Source organism: Nannobrachium achirus (assembly GCF_963921795.1).
Source record: "Nannobrachium achirus genome assembly, chromosome: 1".
In the NCBI taxonomy this organism is placed as follows: Eukaryota; Metazoa; Chordata; class Actinopteri; order Myctophiformes; family Myctophidae; genus Nannobrachium; species Nannobrachium achirus.
Genome location: NC_137810.1, coordinates 39237823 through 39262569, shown reverse-complemented (window position 1 = coordinate 39262569; position 24747 = coordinate 39237823). Strand labels below are relative to the sequence as shown.

Sequence of the window (24747 nt, the reverse complement as noted above, 5' to 3'; positions counted from 1 at the left end):
TTGGTGTGTATCAAGTCAGACTTCTACTTGTGTTTATGTAACAAGTTACAACTAATACAGTGGTATACTGTACTTAAGTGATTATGTTTAACTGTGTGTTTGCGTATTCACTCTGACTCCCTTGTCAATGCAGCCTGCACTTGCTCTCTAGACATCCAGATGGTCAATGAGCATTGCCAGATGGTCCATCTGCATTGCAATATGGCTGTTCAATGCTCTACAGTCTACACTACAGTATTTAGGATGAGTAAAATGCAGAGGACATTACCCGAACACCACTTTTAACTCCACCTGGTCATGATTACATCATTAGTGGTATAGTGAAGCTACACTTTAAAAAAATAGTATATTACCCTGACCTGGGAATTATTAAAACACATGTATTGACAAAAGAATAATACATACAGTACAGTACAGGAAAACCATTAAAAAACCAACCCAAAAATATGTCCCTTTTTATACGGATCTTCAACAGCAGATGGCAGTAATTGTCAAATCAACGTAGTCAACCCAGTCAACCAAGGAAGCTAGTCAACCCGGAAGTGTTTTCATGTTTTAGTTTTTAGTTTATTTTTTTCTGGATACACCTTTTATATATAACTCTATGGGATCTATGATGGGATACCCCACACGCGTTTTTTCGCTACAATGATTTCCCCTACACGCATACATAGCCTATGTACAGCGAGAGCTTAGGTATTTATTTCCTAGCGTTTGTTTGTTTATGTGTTCGATTTATTTACGGGATACATTCTTCTAATATGATTTCAATACAAACACTTAGATCCTTTGTCAACGAGCGCCTTTCTGCGGCTGCTGAAGAAATATGTATGGTTGTTGAAAGAATTATAACAGACTATGAGGATGAGGCTTTACGTTCCAAACAACAAATTGACAATTTTACGGTAAAAATCCAGGATGGCAAAATTGTTACCATCCTGGATAAGGGTCCAGAGGCACACATCAAATTACACCAAACAGGTTGGTACAGTAACTACACCTTGTTTTCCTTTGTTGTTTGCGTTTTTGTTTTATCTGTGCACGCATTGATTGAATGATTAAAACTTTGTTATGATGAAAAGAAAAGTGTGATGTATGTTACAGTTAGTTTGAGAAACCAGTTAGATTGGGAAAGGAGCGCTTGTTTTAGTTAACCTGGATGTGGAAGAAGCCCATGCAATAAGGCCCTTTCCCACTGGGCCAGATAACAGATAAAACTATCTATTTCTCCATATATTTTTCCATTCAAAGTGGATGGTAGATACAGATAAAAAAAATATCTGTCACAGATATTTCTTTTATCTGTGACAGATTTCTGTTTTATCTGTATCTATCATCCACTTTGAATGGAAACATATCTGGAGAAAGAGATTTTTGTATCTGTTATCTGGCCCAGTGGGAATGGGCCTTTAGTCACACGCTGGTGAATGCTAACCTGGTGAATGCTGCCTAAACCTAATCCTAACCTCAGTAAAACTAAACCTAACCCTAACCTCAGTAAAACTATGCCTAACCCTAATCCCTAAACTGATAAAAAACGTTTGTGACACGCACAATAAAAGGACTCATGTTTAAAATTATTTACTTCAATATGACAAGAAAATGATACAAATGTTCCGGTTACATGCATCTCTGCAAAGAAATAAATGAAACCATGAGCATTTCCCCAAAATGCGCTCCGTTGTCAAAATGATGTGCATTCGAAAAAGCGAGATTTCCCCAACAATCCCTTGCAGCAGCTCACCCAGTAACCCCACAGTCAAACCAGTGTGGACACTCCACCACCAAAGTGCCTATGCGGTGCCTACTGTACATCTATCACACATCAATAATTCAACTCAGTGCACAAATATAATAGGCTAGGTGTACCTCCACAAGGGAAGTTTTCATATGTTGTTCAGTCCTGCAATCATTTCATTTCGTGTCATGTTGATAAAAAAATCGATCAATTAAATCAAGTTGGGTTAACTGTTGCAGAGTTACTTATGGTTAACTTTTGTTGCCTGTAGACATCCCAGAACAGCCCCAACGGATCATCAAAACGTGTGAAGAGGAAAGTAGTGATGATGATGACAATGGTGGTGGTGGTGGTGGTGGTGGTGACGACGACGATGATGATGAAGATGAAGATTTCCTTGAATTCCCTGCCTCAGGTGTGGAGGAGGATAGTATTCTTAAATCAAACAGAAATCTAGGCCTTCCTAAGTTCACTCCATTTAATACCAAACACGACACACATGCATATCTCCTTGTGTGGGCCATTCTGTCCATGACGTTATTTAGACTTGGAGCGGTTAGCTACACTCAAAAATAAATCCCTTGATTTCTTGTCTCATGATGCAACTCGCCATATAGAATGTTCTGCCTGACCAGCTCAGTGTCTGTCCTGAGAATGGGAGGTTGGGGTTCGATCCCGAGTCGGGTCATGCCAAAGACTGTAGAAATGGGAGCTAATGCCTCCCTGCTTGGCACTCAGCATCAAGGGTTGGATTGGGAGGGGTTGATCACCATTACTGATTCCTGAGCACGGCACCGCTGCAGAGTACCGCTCCAAGAGATGGGTCAAAGGCAGAGAACAAATTTCAAATTACAGCAATGTATCTGACAAATAAAGATCATTATTAAAAGATTTTCCACCCATTTAGCATTTTCTTCAAAACACCCTTTTTGCCACCAATCTGCTCCAAATCTCAGTCACACATTTAGAGGCCTCTATTAACAACATAATTACAATAATGACATTTCCAAAATAGGGATTTATTATTAATTGATTAGTTTATTCAATGATAAATTATCAATTGTTTTTAATAAATGATGAGTTCCTTTAACTGTTACTGCCCTAGTTATATTTAATATATTCATTTTGATACTTGCAGGCATCACGAAACAGCAACAAATTATCGTCAAAATCTTTGAAGAGGAAAATGATAATGATGATGATTTCCCTGGATTCCCTGCCTCAGGTATAGTATATTATATAAAAGGGCCTTAAGGTATTGTTAGATGTCAATCTAGCCATAGCGTTAGGATTCTCCTTAATGCTGTGCAACTGCGTGTATTTTTTGGGGTGGGGCAGAACATTTCTAAACAAAACTAGACTGCACTCTGTCGAGGTGGCAACTTGCACCATGTGCACTCGTGGCCATGTATGTAAGCCTACATGTGCACCAGCAGAGCGTGCCTTGTTATTTACATCAGGTTGCACTCAAACTCAAAGGTAAACACAAACAGTTACGCCACATACAAAATCACCGAACGCAGTACTTGCGCGTTCTGGTGGCGCAAGTAACAAGAAGGGCAATCGATTTTATCCGATGTGAAATCACTTTGAGCTGCTCTGCGCTGACTTCACCTCCTCTCTCCTTGTACATCTCCTGCTCCTTCCTGACCGTGTGAAAAGAGCTTTCCTCAGAACGGCAGGAGAGGAGCCCCAGTCTGGTCCGGGAGGAACCTGAGTCTCCACGGGTTAAAGAGGAACAGGAGGAATTTGTTCTAATATCAGAGATGGCTGACGTGTCAACCTCGACTTCATTAGATAGGAAGCCTCACCTAGACACACTCTCAGGTAAGTTTATGGCCTTGTGTGCCAGCAGAGCGCGCAAGTACTCACAAGACATAGCTTTATCTTGTGATGTCTTCCAACTACAAAGCGATTTATAGTAGGGATGGAGCACGTTATTAATAATGAGCAGCTTATCGATTCTGCTTATTGAGCCTGGCTTTAATCAAACCCGCCATTGCGCGTTTTTTATTTTGTGGAAAGATGTGAGACAACAAATTCTAAACAGAACTGGTATCTTTCTTTTTATTATCATTATTGGCCAGCTGTGACTGTGAGTGACTGTGAGTTTGTGGCTGACCACAATCTTAAATTAAATGTACTTGACAAGTAAAACATATTTCTCATTAAAACAACCATTCTAAGTGTTAAATGGCTATATTGTGAATAGTACTTTAATAATTACTATAAAATCTCCATGTCTCTTCAGCTCTTTATAATTAATTTAACCAAAATATATCCCTAAATGTATTAGGGCCTTCAAATACAGTAATTTGAGAAGGCAAGTGACCTTTTTACTTTTGGAAAATAATATTGAAGAAATTGTTAACTGGTTATGTTGTATTGTCACTTTAAAAGCATACTTTTATTTCACGAGGCACTCAATACATTTATTATCGAGTTTGTAACCGGTTCGGGTTTCGATCTCCATGGACATGTGTCGACTGTGTCTCAGGTGGTAGAGTGGCCGCTTGGGAACTGGAAGGTTTCGATCCCCGGCTCTTCCTGCCTTTGTGCCTTGCTCAGGTGTCCTTGAGCAAGACTGTAAGCCCTAACTCTCAATGAGGGTGGTACCTTGCATGGTCGCCTCCACCGTCTTGAGTGTGAATCAATGGGTGAAAGTGTAACACACAAATGCAGACAAGACATGACCCGCACCACACGCTTTGCCCACCGAAGCGTTGGCATCCGCACTGTCCTGTCATCAGAGTCATGCCATTTGGTCATGAAGCAAATTTTATAAAATCTTATCATGGTTCCCATAGTCATGAAATTCCTTGAAATATTTTGATATTAGAAAAATCTTTTTCCAGTACTGGAAAAGATTTGGAATTGATCAAGGGTCCTGGGAAAAATATTTTCCTGTGCATTGTTTTTGGCTATTGTTAATGTTAATAAAAAACATTTTCTAAAACATGTAAAACATAACACGAAATATGTAACATATGTAGTTTTTCACCGGACAGGCTGGGTGATTGCAGCCTAACGTACTGTATGTGACAAAAAGAACAGATCTACAAGCACTACAAGTGCTACAGTGTGATGCGTAGTTAGCTTGTAGATTTGTTCTTTTGTCACGACACCAACCTGTGCAGTGCGACCTAACTATTCAAAGCAAATTGTCTGTGATGAGTTATGATGTATCGGTTGAACTAGTTAGCATGCACTATGGAATGGAATGGAATTATACCATAATACCATTCTATACTTTATTTTTGCTACACTGCCTGTCTTTGGGAACTGCACATACAGTAAGAATAAGAGACTCATCATTGCGTGGAATGATTGTTATATAGGCCCGGAAATTTGGTTAAATATTTTGGAAGAGTTTAGGAAATTCATTGGTAAGAATGTGTGGTAACTGGTAACCCTGTCTTACAGCTGCCACCAACCTCCCAGATGCCATCTTCACCGCTAAAACGTCTGGTTGGCCAACCGACCTGACCTCGGCAGAACCTGAGCAACAGCTGGTAAGTATTTACAGGTTAGACTGTGACAGAGGTGACAGATGCTTGTCATATTGTGTTTTATTGTCGTGTATAGGCCAGAGCTGTCACTGTCGCGTGATTATGGATCCCACTGGGAAAGATGGATAACCACGCCCCGGACTCATTTTTGAAGCTTGTGATTGGCTGAACCGGACGTAGGGAGCGCTCCGTTGTAGTCACTTGGACCGCGCGAGGTGCACCAAACCCCTTTTATCATTGCGTTTATCGTGCGCTTGCCCAGGCTTTACGGCCTGGGCATAAATAGAACGATTGCATTCACCATGGCTTCGTAACGCCCGCTCTTCGCGGGCACTCGCGCCTGCGGCGCTCGGGCGCGAAGAGCAGGACCAAGGTCCGCTGGCCTTCGCGCCGCTTGCAATCTCGTGGACAATAACTGTGAAAACGAGCGCTCTAGGCCGTTTCCATCCATCTTTCCCAGTGGGATCCATAATCAGGCGTCACTGTCACGATTACAAGATTTAAGTTGACGATTAATTGTCATACAAATAATTGCGATTAAGAATTGAACAGTTTTTTATGTCATTGAAAGTTGGAGTATATGAATACAAATTACATTTCTGTTTGGCTTTTAGGCTTTGTAATAAAACATTGCACAGGGAGGATATGACCAACTTGAATGTACAGTACAAAGAAATTACTGACATACTGTATTTAATCATTGTACTTGGTAAAAAAATCAACATGTGATGTGTTGTAAGCTTGTAGATCTGCTATTTCAGCTTTTTAATGGAAAACGAGTATGTGAAAAATAATTGCGATTAGACAATTATGTAATAATCGTGACAGGCCTAATTGTGTATATTTCTTCCAGGATGTGTGCAGTGACCCAGGGATGGAGCGCATGGAGCGCCTGGCAGAGTGCTTGGTGGGACTGAGGGCTGAAACCAGCAAAATACTGACCACCCAGCAGGCCAACACCATCATCGCCCTGTGGCAGAACGTCCCACCAATGCCATATGACCGGAGTCAAGTGGCCTCCACACCTCTGGAACAGGCAGCACGGTACCAGTATGGTGCCGCATCTACGCGGTGGCCTGACTGTTGTCATCTGGTAGAGTCTATCCTTGTCAAACTCTGTGACATCCACAAGAACCCCATGAAATACCAGGCTTGTTACACACTAAGATGGACACCGGTTCTCAGGGAATACCAGAAGATCAGGCAGCTGGTCTGTGACAACCGTACAGTCATGGAGAGCACTAATCTTCAGTTGTTTGGGGTCAGTCAAAAAACATTCATCGATTGGCATGGATTGCGAATGCAGAGGCAGGACTGTAGTATTCTACTGCAAGGGGTCAGCTTGAAAGGGGTCAGCTCTGATTGTAACATTCTGGTTCAAGGGGTCAACTCCCATCTCCCACCTGTACAGGTAGACCCCGCTGAACCCCCACAGCCTGGCCGCCCAATTCAATACCACTTGCCTCAAAGTACAGCAGAACTGGCAATGGACACGAGCGAACACACCCATCCTTCACAGTCTGACTCCCAAACGCTGACGGCCGAGATGCTGTCAGCCCCTCAGCAGTCACCTCCACCTACCTCTGGCCCTAGGCCTCTGTTTATGATGCCACAAATCCCTGCACAAAGTTATTCGGAATGGCTGTATGCCAGATGCAGGGAATGCTCCCAGCCACATAGAATGTCTGGCCACATAGAATATCTTGGGTCTGTATACTGTCCCCAAAAGGCTGACCAGTCTTTTGACCAGTGGAAGGAGGATCTTGACTGGAAGAGTTTGAAACCAAAAAAAATGAAGTTAATCTAAAAGATGCACATCAACTCCAGGGGCCACAGGTGCAGTGTTAGAGCAGTATTCAACTCAAATAGCTGTAACTCAGTGACTATTGCTCTGATCAGTGTAATACATGATTAGATTTGAAGGCCAAAATGCAGGACCTTTACTCATAACTAATTTCTACATTGTGGTTTCGTACTTTTACTGAAGTAAAAAAAAATGAACGTGGGTACTACGTTTCCACCACCACACTCCACACGCCTAATCTCTCAAGGAGAAAAAACTGCAGAGGGTGCTGTTTTTCCCCCTTTTTTGTCAAAGGGTTCCCAGATTGCACTCAGCCTGGTGTATTGCTTTCATTTCCCCTGAAACAGCCTCGCCCTCTTTCTAGATAAAGAGAAACTGAGCAGTAGGATAGATAATTGGGCATTGTTTTGTGAAGTGGGCTCAGAGAAATGGGCACTTAAAGTGGGCTGGGTGACCAGACCAGTCGTTTTTAAAAGGACAAATACTGCTTGTTCAGTGTGGTTCTGGTAGTTGCAGTAATCACTTATAAGAATATGTGTGAACAAAGTATGTCGATTTGTTTTGATGCATTCTTTTCTTATTAGTTTATAACTAAAGATTCACAATTAAATCGTTTATCATTTCAGTATCCAGGTCTCTCATCTCCAGTTCTTTAGTATACATTAAATACCGTTTCAGGTGGGACACCAATTACTGTACATCCAGTCAGCCTTTATAGTTTATAGTGTTCCTAGTTCTTTTATGTTAGGTTGTCTGCTCTTGTTTTTTGTTTCATCACTTCCGATTTCACTTGTTTGAGTCCTGTATGAGTTCTCTCTCTCTCCCATTCTCAGAATGAAGAGATATTAAATAAATACTTTTTAAGCACACTCATATGGCACCTAAAATAAGCACACATTATTTTGATGTGTTGTGAGCGAAGAAGTTCTGCAACTCCTCTGAAAAACGTCTATTATGGGTACTTTTGGTACTTGATGCCAATGCTTTTTGTACTTTTACATTTTTAATGCAGGACCTTTACTCAACGAATGTCTACACGCTATGGTACTTTTGGTATGGTACTTTTACTGAAGTAAAACAAAATGAATGTGGGTACTACTTTTCCACCACCACACCCAGCCTAATTTCTCTGCAGAGGGTGCTGTTTTCATAGATTGCACTCAGCCTGGCATATTGGTTTAATTTCCCCTGAAACGGCCTCGCCCTGTTTCTAGATAAAGAGCTGGGCACTGTTATATGAAGTGGGCTCAGAGAAATGGGCACTTAAAGCGGGCAGGGTGAACAGACCTGAGACATCCTAAGAAAAGGGTATTTATTGTTTGAGTGTTATCAGTACCCAGTTTTCCTGTATGATCCCCACGTGGTAGTTTATAGCTCTGCCCTTTGTACTTCCTCAATAAAGAGAGAGGAGTTGATGCACAGCAAAGACCAACCTAGATGATGTTTGACTTTATTTAATCCATGTCAGAGACAGACATGACACATCAGCTCCAAACAAATCCTGGGTCAGCCTCTTGATAGCACAAGTTTACACAGTTTCATCCGTGATTCTTCAGCCTGGTGAGTAGCCTACCAGTCAGAAAATGATATAGATTGTTTGCTATCATAACATTGTACTTAGTAATTTGAGTAGGACTACAGGTCAACATGTGTTTTATTCCTCTGTCCAGTTTCTGGAAATGTTTTCCACTGCCTTTGTGGTTAGTTTGCTAGTTTATTTTCATTTATTATTATTATGTTTTCATGTATTTATTTATTTTATCAGCAGAGAAGCCTTTTGTTTATCTCTTCTCCTACTTTAAGTGAGGCAGTGGTTCTCAAAGTGGGTTCCGGGGGGTCCGATGGTCCTTCATGGCATGAAGAAATCCAGAGGATTTAAGCATTACGAAAACCACTTATTTCAAAAAGTGGTCCTTGATGTAGAAAGGAATAGGGTTAAAAAATATATCTTAAAGGTGAACTGCTGAGCATACCCAATATATGTATATATATATATATGTTACAGTATGTTTGGGTAACTCAGGACAGTAAGAGTAAGAGCGCTTGTTTTGTCGTTCACCACACACTAATCACCACCAGATCGCGACGACAGCCCATATACAGCCATTCACTAGTGCAGGCGCTGACGTCACTCGTTTGCGACTCTCTTTCTTTATTTACTAGCCTAGCTGGGCGGTGTTTAGCCATTAGCTTAGCCATTAGCTTAGCCATTAGCTTACTATGAGCGTTTATCGTGGGCTTGCCCAGGCCTTACGGCCTGGGCATAAATATAACGATTGCATTCACCACGGCTTCGTAACTCGTGCGGCGCTCCGCCGGCCGCGCGGCCCAGGTCCGCTGGCCTTCGCGCCGCTTGCAATGTCGTGGACAATCGAGCGGCTCCGCCTGGAGGACGTTGTTGTGGGCGACCGCTTGTTCCGCCCTGTGCGGCACCACGAGTGCTCCGTTTCTCGACCGTCCTGTTTCTCTAACAAACCGTGACATATATATATATCCCAATGTATGAATGAATGGACCATTGTAAAGCGCTTTGAGTTTTCAACTTGCTTAGAAAAGCGCTATAAAAAGGCAATCCATCATTATTATTATTTCATGCTTACCCACATGTATTGAACTTGAGCAAATGACTTCTACAAGTTCATTGTCACTTGGCAGCTCTCCTTACGAAGCCTCATTCACTCTTTTTGTTGTTCTGTAAAATAATCTGTGACCACCTGATCACCTGACTGACCACTTGTCTACCTGATCACCTGTTGTGTTTTTAGTAACTTTTCTTTTCAACTTTTTACCCTGTAGCTTTTTATTATAGGCTACGTACTGTTTTATCGCCTGTATGTTATTGGGACCATACAGATAGTAAAGGCATTCTGGACATCTCAGACCAAATCATGTCTAACAAATATAAGTATGTTATACTGCACCTCCAATGTGATGTGCAGTAGGCAATTTCTTAAAATATCTGGTATTGTTAGACATGATTTTGTCCTGTATTGTCTGTGTACTGTACAATAGATGCATTGCAGTATAAAGACAAAAGTGAAAATCTGATCCATTTTCTCTAGTTGTATTTCCTTTACTATATATAGGTCAAGAATCAAGAGGTATTTATGTGTCACTCACTCATACAGGTACAAGCAGCAGAATGTTGGTGTAACATGTATGTCCCACAAAGACTTTGCCAACACAACAATACAATAATACTACTGGATGTAATAATGAATTAATGAAAGAAAGGTTGTTAACAACAATTGGAAGTCAGAATGTACATCAATTTCACTTGTCTATGTACTGTATATTGTGCAATTGGTATTTTGAGCATCTGCTCTGGGTTTGTACAATTTGCAATTATTGTTACCCTTAACATTTTTATCATTTTCTTCTTAATATTATTGTATTTATTTCTGTATTTCCATGTCCTCATTTAGGTCTCTGGCAGCTGCAGAGGAAAGCTCTTTCTGAGCCTGTCTGTCTCAGAATTCTGACCACTAGACCTCAGTGCTGACACCATCCAATTCCACCATGAACCCAAGTTTAAACAAGGCCCAGCAGAGGGCGATCCGCTCCCAGCTGGGAAACAAGAATCTCCACCTCCTTTACAAGGCCTCTGTCCATGGTTTCACTACAACTGCCTTCTACCAACGCTGTAGCAACCAGGGGGCCACTGTCACCATAGGCTACTGCTCCTCAGGCCACATCTATGGAGCATATACCAGCCAAAACTTTAGCCAAGCTAACAACCGTAATACAGGATATTATGGGTCGTCCCATTCAAGTTATATACAGGATAACGAAGCTTTTATTTTTACTTTAACTGGAGGGCAGCATCTGGTGCGCTCCAACATCATGTTAGATTATGAACTGTATGCCCTGCATAACAAACAAAACCATGGCCCTTGCTTTGGAGAGGATTTGATTTTTTTACCCAATGGCCAACCTTATGTTCAGTGGCACCCAGGACAATATTACAACAATAGCACTCCTCATGTTCCAACAAGTTTAAAAAATCTACCTCTGAGTGAATGTGAGGTGTATCAAATCCAAGGTAAGCTTTTCAAGGTGGAAAGTAAATAAGTACATTTGCTCAAGTATGGTACTCAAGTACAATTTTGAGGTATGTTTACTTGAGTATTTCCATTTCTTGATGATCTATACTTCTACTCGACTACATTACACAACACACTACTCTGCAAATTGCCCTTAAATTAGTTTAAAACATGAGTTACAAGTTACTTAATTACAAAACATGCATTAAACAATTTAGCCCTATTTTGAAATTTTCTATTCGAAAATAACTGATCTACAAGCTCACAATGGTTGTTGTGATGGATGGTGCTTTGTTGAGTTGAAGTTCTTAATGTGTTTTCTTCCCTCAGAGAATTATGGATTATATGATGATGATATGGAGGATGTCGCTGGTGCAGTGGAACCTGTAACTCTTGAAAAGCCATGGCGGAATGTTCTTTGGAAAGACGAGTAAGACCAAATACTGCAGACAACAGTTGATCATGCTCACTTTATCAATTTCTAACTTAAAATCACAATATGATACAGTATATATCACACACAAAATAAAGTGATACCAAATCGCAAGCATTAAGGGCTGGCCAAGCACTATATAATTATATAAATATATACTTTACAAATAGTTCTAAGCAAAGTGAATGGCAGTGTCCACACCACAACTATAATGTTATTGCGACCATCAGGTCGCAGTTACTATCAAAACCTCCACCGGCTGTCTGTCCGTCACACGTCACGGCACACTTTTGCTCTACTCATATCTCCGCCACCGTTGCCCCTATCCATGCCAAACTTTGCACAAACACTCCTTGGCTGCCAAACCACAACCCTCATTTCTCACATGGCCCTCTTCTAGCGCCACCAGGGGGCCGATTCTTGAAAAACACATTTTTGGACACTGCTCCTACAGATTTTGCCCTAAAATCATGCAAAGCGGTACACAGTATCTCTAAAGTCATGTCATCAACATGGATCTGTCCCATTTCCCATATTCCCTCCTGATTGGCTACCATTGACTTCTGCTTATCTCCCGATTAGGGAGTGCTTGGTGTGGATGACCCTTTATGCTAATGAAGGCCATTCTGGTGCACAACAGTAGCAGTGTTTGACTTACTTGTTGTATATTTAAACATATTGAAAAGGTTCATCGGGTGGCCTCTGGTTTCCACAGGGATAAGAAAAAGTTGATGTCGGGAATACAGAACTACAAGCCCATCATCAGCTCTGTAACCCAGGTCAGGGTTCTGCTAGTTGGACCGGTGGGAGCCGGGAAGTCCAGCTTTTTCAACTCCATCAACTCCATCTTCAGAGGACATGTCACCAGCCAGGCCATCGCTGGGAGCTCTGGCACCAGCCTCACCACCCAGGTAGACATTAGCCTTGTAAACCACCCCCCTTCCGGAAATTGCATTTGTGCGATTTCTGGAAGGGGGGTGGTTTATGAGGCTCAGTAGACCTCTGCTCACTGCTAACCCTAACACTTTGTCATAACAATAACGTTAAAGTGTGTTCACACCGAGAGATGAAATATTTGTTTGAGCGGCGTGACATACAAAGTTAAATGGCAAAAAGTACCATGCCGTGTTCATTTTGTTGACTAAGACTAAAACTAAAAGACTAAGACTAAATAAATAATATATTATTTTGATATTAGTCAGCTACGGCTAAACTAAGACTAAACGATTTCAGATGACTAAAATAGGACTAAAGCTAAATGTTGTTATTCAAGAATAAATCTGAATTTTCTGTAAAAAGGAACACTGCATAGGACTAGGTTTGAAAGCTAACCTGACGGTGGCAGCAATGCAAGCAGTATAGTGGCCTGAAAGTATAATAATAAATCATTGCAGACCTATTGATAACCCACCATTGTGTGCCTTACATAGTACCGCACCTACCGCGTGAAGGCTGGAAGGGACGGGAAACCTCTGCCAATCATCTTGTGCGACACTATGGGATTGGAGGAGAGCACAGAGGCGGGGCTTAATGCGGATGACATAAGCAGCATTCTGAAAGGTCACATTATTGACAGATATCAGGTGAGAGGTCTAAATTATATTCTCCTTTTAAAACCCTTTGCGATTCCCTTTAAGGAAACTAGAATCAGTGCTCTTCCAAACACAGGTGTCTGCCAGGTAGGTTATTGTGGCCTCCTGATGGCACTATAATAGGCCAATGTGAAAAGGGTGCCATGCGTTCTTGGGCCTTTAACGGCAATCAGACACTGCATGCATGATTTGAGCCTGAGGCCTTGTTCCAAAAAATTGTTTAGCAAAAGTTGACATTGATCGATGAAGTTAGGTAAAAATATGAATCGGCATGTTATAGGGCCACCATGAGGCTTATTTAGACATTTTTTATTGACATTTCTTCCTCAGCTTAGTGGGAATGTGCGTGCACAATTTCATCAAAATTGCACAATGTGTTCATGATTTGAGGTATTTTGTTCAAAACGGAGCAATCCTGCAAACTTTGGAAGCCAATCTTAGCCAATCAGGATGGAATATGGTAAATCAGGCCGATTCATGTTGATCACATGACTGTAGAGATACTGTCTACAGAGTTTTGAAGTGAAGTGAGTTAATAAGCTGAAAAAGAAGAATTAAGTAATTTCCTCTTTTTCCTAGTAGCCTTTGTTTCTACCATTTTCCTACTGTGTATGTGACCATTGTATGGACTTGAATTGACCAATTAATTCATTTTCCTCTAATGTGCATAGTTCAACTCTGCAGTTCCATTGCAAGCAGAGCACCCGGGTTATAACATGACACCGGGTGTTCAAGACAGGATCCACTGTGTGTGCTACGTCATTGACGCCAGCAAGGTCTCCATCATGACCACTAAGTTACAGGAGAGACTGACCGCCATTCGGAAGAAGGTCAACCTAATGGGTCAGTTGGTCTCACCCCCAAACACCCGTCATACAGCCTATATTTTGTGGCTGCAGAGTAGGGCTGCAACCATCAAATATGCCCTATTCTTAGTGATTTATCAATATTTATTTATTTCAATTCATTGAATACTCGAGAAGTCACTTTTTTAGTTAACTATAATAACCTTATGTTTAATGATGTTTATGGTGTTCTCCAGGGATCCCTCAGTTGGTCCTGTTGACTAAAGTGGATGAGGCCTGTTCCACTGTGGCACAAAACCTGAAGAATGTTTACCACAGCCCCTACATCAAGACCATGGTGAGTTCTACTCCAAGCACACTCTGTTTTAGGAAGTTCTTTCTAGCTTTCACTCAAATCCTCAGCTCAGCAGAGAGGAGAGTTTAAGCGGGCTGTCAGTTTCTATCTATGAACTTTAACTATATCCTCCTCAATAATACTGTTGTGTTGCTTAATCTTGGGAAGAGCCAAGTAGTAACTAAATCAGATAAAACCATGCCAGGTAAATCCTCATCAGCATGTATTTATATGAATGTAACATGAATGATTAGCAACTATAAGCTAACCTCCAGTGGTGTGCGCTGCAGGCCCAGGAAGCGAGCCAGCGTCTGGGCGTTCCTCTGTCCTGTGTGCTTCCTGTGAAGAACTACAGCGAGGAGCTGGAGTTGGACCAGTGCTGTGACATCCTGCTACTCACTGCGGTCAACCAGATGCTGCGTTTCGCTGACAACTACTTTGATGACATCAGTGACCAATTCAGCCATGATATGCAAATCAGGGGTGCAGCAGCCGTACCGCGTAACGCAGTGCCTGCAGTCTATCCACCAGCTTCATACAACACTTCATTGCACAGCAGTGTTGTGCACCAAAAATAGCAGAACTATATACAGTATGCTCACCAAAAATAGCAGATCTATATGCTCCCCAAAAATAGCAGCTCTATACAGTATATGCCCGCCACACTAATCTGCTAATTTCACAACTTTAAAAAAGAGAATTGGTATCAAATGAACAAACATTTGAAAAGATAAATCAACTTTGACAAAGTAGATTTTATTTTATAAGTGGATTTAGTTCAATTGACTGTTGCAACGCTATAGTATGCATGCAATGAATAGTGCCTGACTTTACGGTGTTTCTGTGAATGAGCGTTTAGAGCCTTTGATATGTGTTCTGCAAAGAACAAAAATGTGCAGATCAGGAGGCTACAGCAGCAGCTATGCAGCTTCCCAAGGACTAATGTCTAAGTAATGAGGATGGAGATGTTTTAATCAAGAGTTTGAGGGTATGATAATAACTTTAATAGGACAGAGCATGTCAGGCTTTCGTTTTGTTTTCTTTATTGTATTGATTCATATATTAATTGCTCCAATAGCTGTTGTATTGTAGAGCAGTGGTTACCAAACATTTTAGCTTGAGACCCAAAAGAGACTCCTCAGGAAAATAGCCGATCTACAATCTCACAAAATAATCTTGTGATGCGACACGATTGCCATTTTCACTACTTAAGTATATAGAATGTATGGAATTTATTTGATTTTTGCATAAGAATATATATGGAATCTTTTTGAAATAATCATTAAAAACTATTTCGCAAACAAGCTTGGTCCGTGACCCAAAAAGCACTGATGTAGAAAAGCACTTTGAGAAGAGCAGCAGCAGCGATTACGGTATGTCACCTGCCTTAGATTTAGACAGTGTGGAGAAGTGAGGCTTGGAGAAATGCTAAACATCCAATTAGTGTGAAAGGCCTGGTGGCACAAGAGTAAAAGGTGAGGCAGGCTTCACAATCTGAAGGTTGCGGGTTTGAATCTAAGTGCTGGTGAACATTCAGTTTTGGTCTTAATAATATGGAGGCAGCCCTATCTCCCTCCTCACGCTCCTCTAGTAGGAGAGAGGAGCATGTTGGCAGCCCACCTCCAGGGGAAGGAGCTAAAGCATTTCATTTTTGGTGTACCGAGGATTTTACCATGGCCATTAATGCAAAGGAGGACAGGACATTATACAGCATATAACAGAAGATATGTTGCAAAATTTGAGAACTCAATGAAACGTAAACCCATGTAATCTACACACTATCTGAACTTGAAGTCACAAACAAAATATGCACAGTTGCACACACGTGTAGATCGACAGTTGCACAGCGAGAATAGTTTTATTGGTCAAATTTCAATTTACATGTGTATGAATATTTTTTATGCAAGTGCAAATGTGTTCACAGTGTAGTTTCGCATTTTACGATCAAATCAAATTTCCAATCAAATCTACAAGCTCCCGAGGATAGAGGAGCTAGGACAGAGCAGAATAAGAGATGCAGATGTGTTTCGTAGTTTAACACTGGACTCTGGCAATCAGAATCAATGATTTGTTTGAGAACAGTAAGTATGTAGAGTATGCAATGCATGTTTTGTTTACTTACTGCATAACATTACAAATTAATTATATTAAATATCACAACCCATTTAAACAGAATATAACAGTAACTAAATGTTTATTTGTCATTCAGTCAATAAACTAAAACACGGATGCTCCTGGGATATACTGTAAACAGTTCAGATGCATTGATAAAGGCATTTACATCCTAAAAATCTTTCAAGCAGAGACTCCGGTCCAACTTCACCTGGGCTCCAGTGCAAGCTGAGGGCGTTCCTCCCTGAGAGAAACGAAAGTCTTAATACATGGCAGAACAAGTCAAGTTGGCCCTTATCAAACAGTGTTATGCATGAAAATTGGGACCACAAAATAAGAGTAGCAAAAATGTGAATAAGCCTTAGCCGGGCTTTATTGTATTTTTATCATCTGCTGTACATGTATGCTTGGAAGTGCTGATGTGCTCTTTTCCTTTATTCATGGGTGGGATACTCAATAGTACACCCTGAGGAAATTACACTTTTGGATGGAAAGGGTCACAATCAAGAGACTTAAAACAAGAGATTAATTTTGTTCAGGCAGAGTTTGCACCCCCAGATGCTTTCGTTCATTTCATTCAAGTATGAGAGATGGCAGTGGCCGGTGCCAATATTTTCTCACCTTGTAGAGCTGGCAGACCAGATGAAAAAGTGACGACATCGCCTCACCCTCAAACTCTTCTTTATATTCCTGCAGAATTATATAAGATTACCACTCTTGTTTGTGAACCTTATTTACATGCATGAGCAAGTTAGCAATATACATATACAATTATCCTTTGGCTGTACAACGTCCATTCAAGCAGTAATTGTGCTTGAAATAATCTTGAAATATTGCAAGATTATCACAACAGTTAATCGTAACTAATTGATTATTTAAAAAATATGAACAAGAAAGATTTGTTTCAAAAATCAATCATCAATTTAGAGTACATTATTAAAACAAATCTGTTAAAATCTTTTCACATTGGTTTGTTGTTAAAACAATATTAGTATGTGTATGTGTATATATATATATATATATATATATATATATATATATATATATATATATATATATATATAGACTTATAATTAGACTTGCATCTCAATTAATACAAAAAAAGTAATCGACAGAACAATCGCTAATAAGACTAAAAATAGTTTAAGCCCTAAAGAGAAAGGCAGATCACCCACAGTCCAGTGTTTGTGTGTGTCTTACCCCAGTTTCTCAAAGTAGGGTCCAGGGGACCTCAGGGTTCCTTGTGGGGGTTCCTAATGGACCCTTACGGGTCTGTAACGCTCAGATGTAAGGGGGTCCTTGAAATAAAAAATAAATAAATAAATTTTGAGAACCTCAGACTTACCCCATTGAAGGTGACCCAGGGTACATGTGTGTGAGCTGGGCTCAGGGCTCTGGTCATGGCAGCGTTGGTGTGCATGATTTTAAGCCCCTGTCCTCCCTTCACACAGGACTCTATGAGGGCCCAGGATGAGGATGGAGCATAGAGCTGCAGACACTGGGGCAGGAGGACAAAACGCATGTTACCAACAACACAGGACTCTATGAGGGCCCAGGATGAGGATGGAGCATAGAGCTGCAGACACTGGGGCAGGAGGACAAAACGCATGTTACCAACAACACAGGATATGATGCAACCATCCTTTGTTGTCCTGTATTATAGCAGGGGTTTTCAAAGGCGTGCAGAAGTCGAGAGTCTGCTGTGGGATTTCTGTGACTACCACACATTGTTTGAAACCATTAAAACTGGAAAAGCATCCGTGTCATTTTAGATTTTGGCTATAAACTGTATATAGCAACATACGTTTTCATAAAACATAGAACAGTGACTCTCAACAATAGCAGATGCACAAGCTTGCAGCTTGCACATCTGCCACTTCTGAAAAATATTGAAAAGTATTTTTTAACACAAATCTTCTCTTCTGGTGGGGTCCCTGGCGCAAAAAGGAAATCTGATGGGGGTCCGCAGCCAAATACATATAATTTCGGGGCTCCTTGACATAACCACCCAAATCAGTAGTCTGAGAACTACTGATTTAGAATCAGCCTCAGGTCTTAATGACTAAATATATAGAACTAATTCCAAAACCATGCACGTGCCACAAATGTTGCTTCTCCACAGTAAGTGAAGTTTGTCAAAGGCCAGTGGGAGGTGTCCCTCAGTACTTACAGGTTGAGCTGCAAGGAGAACGTCAGATGCCGATTCCATGCAGTAGATGACCTGGAAGGCTGCATGGGGCACATTGTGTATGATGCAAGCCTGTGGAGATCATAGGTCATGAAGCGGTATTGTTTAGTGTGAAAATAAATGGCGAATCATTCACCATGATTTTGCATGTTGTGGATCCAGGGGTGTCGCACCAAATTCTGCACCCTGGGTACATAGATTCACTGCGGGGCCCCCCATTAATGTTCTTCATAGCTATTTTTTAAAAATCATGAAATCATGAAAAAAGTCTTTGAATATTTCAAATTCTTGTAAGGACTTTTGAAAAACCTGTTTCCCATCTCAAAATATTTAGTTCCAGGGACCCCCCAGAAGCAACATTTGAGTTACAAATATTTGCTTAAAAAATACATAATATATTTAAAGATTTGCACACATTTTCAACACTTTTCAAAAATAGCAGATCTATAAGCTCGCAGCGCAGCACTCGGTGCCGTGCTGTGAGATTGTATATCTGCCATTTTTCAATAGCTAAAGTATACAATAATTAAGGCCTCTCCACCTTGGGCCCTAGCATTCAGTCCCACTTTCCCCCCCCTTGTGACACACCTTGACAACACCACTGAAGCGTGGACTGGTCACTCTGGTCATTTCCTCTTATTTATTTTTTTATGACACAAACACTTCAGACATTTAGCAGAAACTCACAATGAATGAGCAGTTAGGCAACGTCTGAACTTTGGTAGAACCTTGGGTTGCATCTGGTCATAATATACAGCTAGTATATCTATTTTTGTGTATTTTGTGTTCGTCCTTTTAACTGTGATTTGTGTAAATAGATACAAAAGTCAAACCCAAGGTTCTATCCAAGTTAAACATTGCTTTAAGTAGCTACTTAATGTATTTGCAGAACCCTTTCGGACGAGTGTTGCTCGATAAAAAAAATTGAGCAAATGAAACAAAGTAAAGTATACTGTAAGTTACACTGACAGATTCAGTGTGATGCTGTTTAGGGAGAATCAAGCAGACAACATACAGACCTGGATCATGTTCCCAACACATTCCGGCTGCCCGTGTTGACAGCTGAAGGGAAAACTTTCTGATGGAAGTTCCTAGAAGAAAAGCAGGAATACCACTTATACTTGTTAAAAACGAAAACAAACCAAAGTTGCAACTGTACTTGGCACGCTCTTCTTTAATGGGTTAACACACCAAATCTCTTCACCAAAAATAGCCTACAATTGCATTGCGATCTTCCATTCTCCCAGACTCCCTCCCCAAAGTTCAGAGAATAAAAGTTGAAATATGTACAGATATGAGGGGACTTAATTAAATAGACAATATTTGTTTTTTATATTTTATTTCAAAAGAAAAATACCTCTCACACTTGCCAGCAGTCTGCCAGGATCACCCTCCCCTGTTCCAATGTTGGCACCCATGCCTAAGGTTGCCTACCCTGTGTTTGTTCAATAACAGGGATCCATCCAGCTCTATACTAAGCATTAAATAGATATAGATATATCCTGAAAATTAGTTCTCACTCCTGAATGATAGAAATTGGTATCCCAACCTGAAAATGTATTTTCTGTTTACTTAAGAGCTGGAGAGAGGGGAGACCCATGTTAATGAACTTGAACACTCACTCAACTAAGGGGAAACAATTGCACGCTAACAGTTTCAGCACCAGGCGCTGTCCAATGTCCACATGCTTGCTAACAGTTTCAGTATCATGGGCCAACTTCCCTGTGTTAACCACTTGAACCCCAGCATCCCGATTCTGGGGGAACATTTGCCAAAAAATAGCCGATCTACAAGCTCACAAGCGTTGCAACATGACATGGTTATTTATGGCAACGAGTTTTGGTGTAGATTGTAGAATGAAAAGGAGCACACCAATACAGCCCTAACTCATGTCAAGTTTACTTAGTATATAGTGTTTAACATACTTCTGTTCAAATAGGTTTTCCATTTAGAATGTTTATTAAAACCATTCTAGTCCTGGTGGCTTTTTGAAGTTAAAACTCAAGCCATTTTCATAAAGAACCCTTCTGCCATCTAGTGACCTTTTTGTATAACTGCATTGTGCAGTCTTCACATCAAGCAGCAGATGCCATTCACGTTCTTGATAGCAAATTGACATGATTTTAAGGCCACATGTTTGGTTTCTGATCACTTTAATAGATTTTCATGACACCCCTACTCTTACCTGTGCCTAAACCTGGCTGCTGCTGCTGCTGTTGCTGCTATTGCACCTGCACTCCCTACAGGGATCAATAATCTCCAAGAAGGGCCAAAGTTAAGTGAACCAGTGCTAGCTGAGCATTAGACCAGCATAGGGAACAACTCTGTACCTCAGCATTCCCATAGGGGACCAGGTTGACGGTCATGATGTCCTTCAGCAAGGTCCAGGTGGGGAAGAGCTGCTGGGTGATGAAGTACCTGCAGCCTGGACACAGGCTCTCATAGTACAGGGTGACCTCCACTGGAGGCACAGCAGCCACGTTGCGCTTGGTAGCGTTCAGCTCCATACACTGCTTCTGAACCTGAACAGGAGAAAGTAACAAATCATGTAGAGCTTCTGAACCTGAACAGGAGAAAGTAACAAATCATACATAGAGCTTCTGAACGTAAACAGGAGAAACCAAACCATCCTTCAATAAATCCCTATTTTACCCAAGATCCTCGGGCAGAGCACTTCTGTTTTGCTTTAAAACATTAAAATAAAAAAAGACTCCATCTATCTAGAGTCTCTAGACTCTCGATAGATTAGTCCATATAGACTAGCTGGACTAATAATAATAATAATAGTCTGTTGTATCCCTTTTGCTATTTATATTATGCTTCTTGCACATTTGTATCCGTTTATGCTCTTGTAAATTGTATTTGTTGCACTTTTATTTGTATAACTATTTTGTACACTCGTGTCCTTTTATGCTTTTTAATGCTGCATGAACTAGCTTTTTAAAACAGTTTTAAAAAGTAGGATATACAAATATAGTGTGATGATGATTATTGTTATTACTACAACACAAAACTGCTTCAGAGAAACCTTATTGAACACAACCAATGGGCTAAGAGGTTGCACTTCAACAATGGGCACTAAACCCATAATCAAATGAGCTCTTTGATATAGGTATTATTTTAAACTCTCAAAAAAGGCTGTCTGTGCCAATGATCAAAGCAACTCATTAAGTTGCATACATGCTTATTACCAGGTGGATAGGCCTAGCACTTCAAGCACTGGCATTAAGTGCTTCATGGGGAGAAATAGACTAAAATTCACTTTTTATTGTCACTGTCCTCATCTACTGTAGGAGTAATGTTGACAGTAAGGTCACGTTGTTTCTGTGGAAATGCAGGACGTTTGGTGCCCAATTTCAAAAGCATGATTCTCATTTTGCAAACAAGGACGTCGTTGACTTGTTTAATTAACACAAAACTCCACTGAACTTCAGTAGAATGAAGAGGTCTTCTGCTGACTAGACGCCGAACACTGGTAATGAAAAGGTTGAATAACGGTTATTTACCGTTGCACATCGATACACATCGATACATCTAAAGTAAAATAAAGTAGTAGGCCTAATGCAGTAAATTAATATAGGCTACTATTAGGCCTATCATTAATTCTGAAAACGCTCCAAAATTTGCTCCACGACGTGACCCAAAATTCATGTAGCTACAATGTACTTATTAATGGTCGAGAGTAGGCCTACTTGCAAATACATAATAAAACAAACAAATACTAATATATCACAATTAACTATTATGTTACCTTGCATTCTATGGCGATTTCCAAAGAGCGACACCACTGCGACGGTGGATAAGAACAAGACGGTGTAGGGTGCGACTTTCCAGAAGATTGTTTGACAGTAAAACACAACAAAAAAACAGCGAATAACAACGAATATTTCTTCATGGTTGTGGACTGAATTATGTTTGAAATTTGGGGCTGACTGAGGTAGAGCTAGACTGCAGACAGGGCTGTCTGTCTGTGTCTGTCCCAGTGCCCTTCCTCTTCGGCTCCTCCTAGAAATCTGTCCTCCTCTTGCTGATTGAATCAGCTGAACTCAAATGTCAAATCAAATCAGCTGAACTCAGTTGTCCATTAAGTTGTGGGTGGCAGTGGCAGGTGATGTTGTGGGTGGCTATGATCTCCTTTTAGTTGACCTTGTAGCCTACCAGTGATTTGTGCTGTCATGAAACTGTACTTTTTTTCCTTTAGCAAACTGCTAATACATTCTTCCAAAAATAATTAAGTATTACAAATGTATGCCTACTTGTAGCCTACTAAAGTATTGCTATCAAAATGTAGCATAGGCCTACTTAAAGTACCAAGTAGGCCTTAGGCAGAATGTCCCATTTCAAGTTTTCAAATGTATAAAAATCTTTAGAAAATAGCAGTTCTACAAGCTCACAATGTGTCACAATGTGTCCATCACGTTGTGAGCTTATTGTAGATCAGCTATTATTATCATAGGCCTAATGTAGTTTTAAGTAATAGCCTAATAATCTAAACCTACAAAGTAACTATAAAGTGGTTAAATAATTAGTGGAGTAAAAGTACAATAGGCCTATTTGGACCCGAGATGTAGTGGAGTAGTAAAAGTAGGCCTATTGGAAATTGGAAATAAGCCTACTCAAGTAAAGTAGGACCTCAAAATTGTACTGTAGGCCTACTTGTAAATGTACTTACAGGCACCACTGCAGGTGTTCTGTGAGTCTGGAAACCAGAGGAATCTGCAGTGATATTCTGGCAGTCAGTAGCCTAGTTGGCTAGTTCTCAAGGGGGGTTTCCAGGATAATTAGATCATATCAAAACACTTAAACCACTTTAACCCCAGCTACTCATAGGCCAACTGCTATTTGAAAATAGCAAATCTACAAACTCACCAGGCATTAATGTGCTCAGACCCATTATGAGCTTGCAGATCTGCTAGTATTTTCCCAACATCTTGAAACATTTTAACAACACAAATTTTATATGAGGTCTCTGGCACAACTCTTTTCAAATGGGGATCCGTGGCCAAAATATCAAATATAGCTGCAAGCAGCATACATGGGCCAATCAGGAAAACTAGAGCTTTTGTTTTTTTCATTGATTAATTGAAATTCTAAAATATCATGTACGGTACAATAGCCTATGTTCAGAAAGTGATGATGATGATGATTAGCTGTTTAGCTGCTCTATATCAGTTGTTCTCAAAGTGGGGCAGGTGGACGTGGACCCCCTGGTGTCATTGATGGGGTACCAGGGGTCCACAGCAAAGAGAACTACAGCTTCCTGTTTCACTTCACTGTCTTCAAGTTGAAGAAGATAGCTTAGTTAATTGCCATGTATATATAGAATATCTCATTTTATGAACCATGGGTTCCCATCTATATACCTAATCTACCTACCTACTGTACATACAGTACCTACCTGCCTACTTGCCTGCCTGCCTGCCTGCCTGCCTGCCTGCCTGCCTGCCAGCCTACAGATGGACAGACAGTTTTATTTTTGCATACGGTATCTGCATAAGGAAATAAAACATTGAATCCTACCTGAAGCCCTAAATCTCAGTGACAGGTCATCCTTCCAGTGCGGCACTCAGAGGGGAAAGAAGGTTCATCAGTGGTATAAGCTACTTTGACTACAGCTCAGCTGGAAGGAACCTCAGACAACACAGTGACCTGACAGAGATACAAGAACAGAGATAATTGATAAAGTGTGTGTGTGTGTGTGTGTGTGTGTGTGTGTGTGTGTGTGTGTGTGTGTGTGTGTGTGTGTGCGTGTGCGTGTGTGTGTGCGTGCATGTGTCTGTGCTGGTGGCTCAAATACAGTGGTGTAAAGTAAATAATTACATTTAATCAAGTACTTTACTGTGTTTTTAGGCAGTGTGAGCTTGTTGATCTGCCAACATTGTCAACTTGTGACATTCTGCACAATGAGTACTTTTACCTTTGGTACTTTAAGTATATTTTGATGCCAATACTTTTGTACTCAAGTACATTTTTAATAGAGGAATTTTACTTGTAACATATCGCATATAGTCAGTGGACATCTCTATACAAATGCAGCTTATATTTAAATAATAATAATAATAAATATAACCCTTTTCATTCCATAAATATTAAGCAACTCAACAACACATCAAATCATGATGATAACTTTATCAGGAAGTTCTGAAAGTGCACATGAACCATGAACTTTTTTTAAAATGTTTAAAAAT

General features: G+C 40.6%; 3 protein-coding genes across 3 annotated transcripts; 2 read left to right on the top strand and 1 right to left on the bottom strand.

The window, feature by feature from the left end:
• Positions 1–633: 633 nt before the first annotated feature.
• Positions 634–7492, top strand: LOC308291604 (uncharacterized protein). The gene is made up of 6 exons (XM_080733663.1): positions 634–981; positions 2010–2153; positions 2877–2963; positions 3401–3565; positions 5162–5250; positions 6101–7492. The coding sequence occupies exons 1-6, from the start codon at positions 678–680 to the stop codon at positions 7052–7054; spliced, it is 1743 nt and encodes a 580-aa protein (XP_080589789.1). The 5' UTR covers positions 634–677; the 3' UTR covers positions 7055–7492.
• A 3078-nt stretch (positions 7493–10570) lies between these two features.
• Positions 10571–15202, top strand: LOC308287698 (interferon-induced protein 44-like; the record flags this gene model as incomplete). Its single annotated transcript, XM_080728943.1, has 7 exons — positions 10571–10714; positions 12214–12438; positions 12958–13110; positions 13791–13962; positions 14162–14262; positions 14550–14760; positions 15159–15202. The coding sequence occupies 7 exons, from the start codon at positions 10571–10573 to the stop codon at positions 15200–15202; spliced, it is 1050 nt and encodes a 349-aa protein (XP_080585069.1).
• Positions 15203–16543: 1341 nt separating this feature from the next.
• On the bottom strand, positions 16544–22454 carry ifi30b (IFI30 lysosomal thiol reductase b; the record flags this gene model as incomplete). Its single annotated transcript, XM_080728931.1, has 7 exons — positions 16544–16615; positions 16993–17061; positions 17717–17869; positions 18542–18631; positions 19579–19650; positions 20890–21081; positions 22311–22454. 7 exons carry the CDS (start codon positions 22452–22454, stop codon positions 16544–16546), a joined length of 792 nt encoding a protein of 263 aa, XP_080585057.1.
• Positions 22455–24747: the final 2293 nt, after the last annotated feature.

What these genes read in the sequence shown, in the direction of transcription:
- LOC308291604 (XM_080733663.1), top strand. Translation starts at nt 678, where the DNA reads ATGTACAGCGAGAGCTTAGGTATTTATTTCCTAGCGTTTGTTTGTTTA. An exon ending in CATCAAATTACACCAAACAG is followed by an intron (nt 982 to 2,009) that starts GTTGGTACAGTA and finishes TGTTGCCTGTAG; the next exon opens with ACATCCCAGAACAGCCCCAA. An exon ending in CAGAACCTGAGCAACAGCTG is followed by an intron (nt 5,251 to 6,100) that starts GTAAGTATTTAC and finishes TATTTCTTCCAG; the next exon opens with GATGTGTGCAGTGACCCAGG.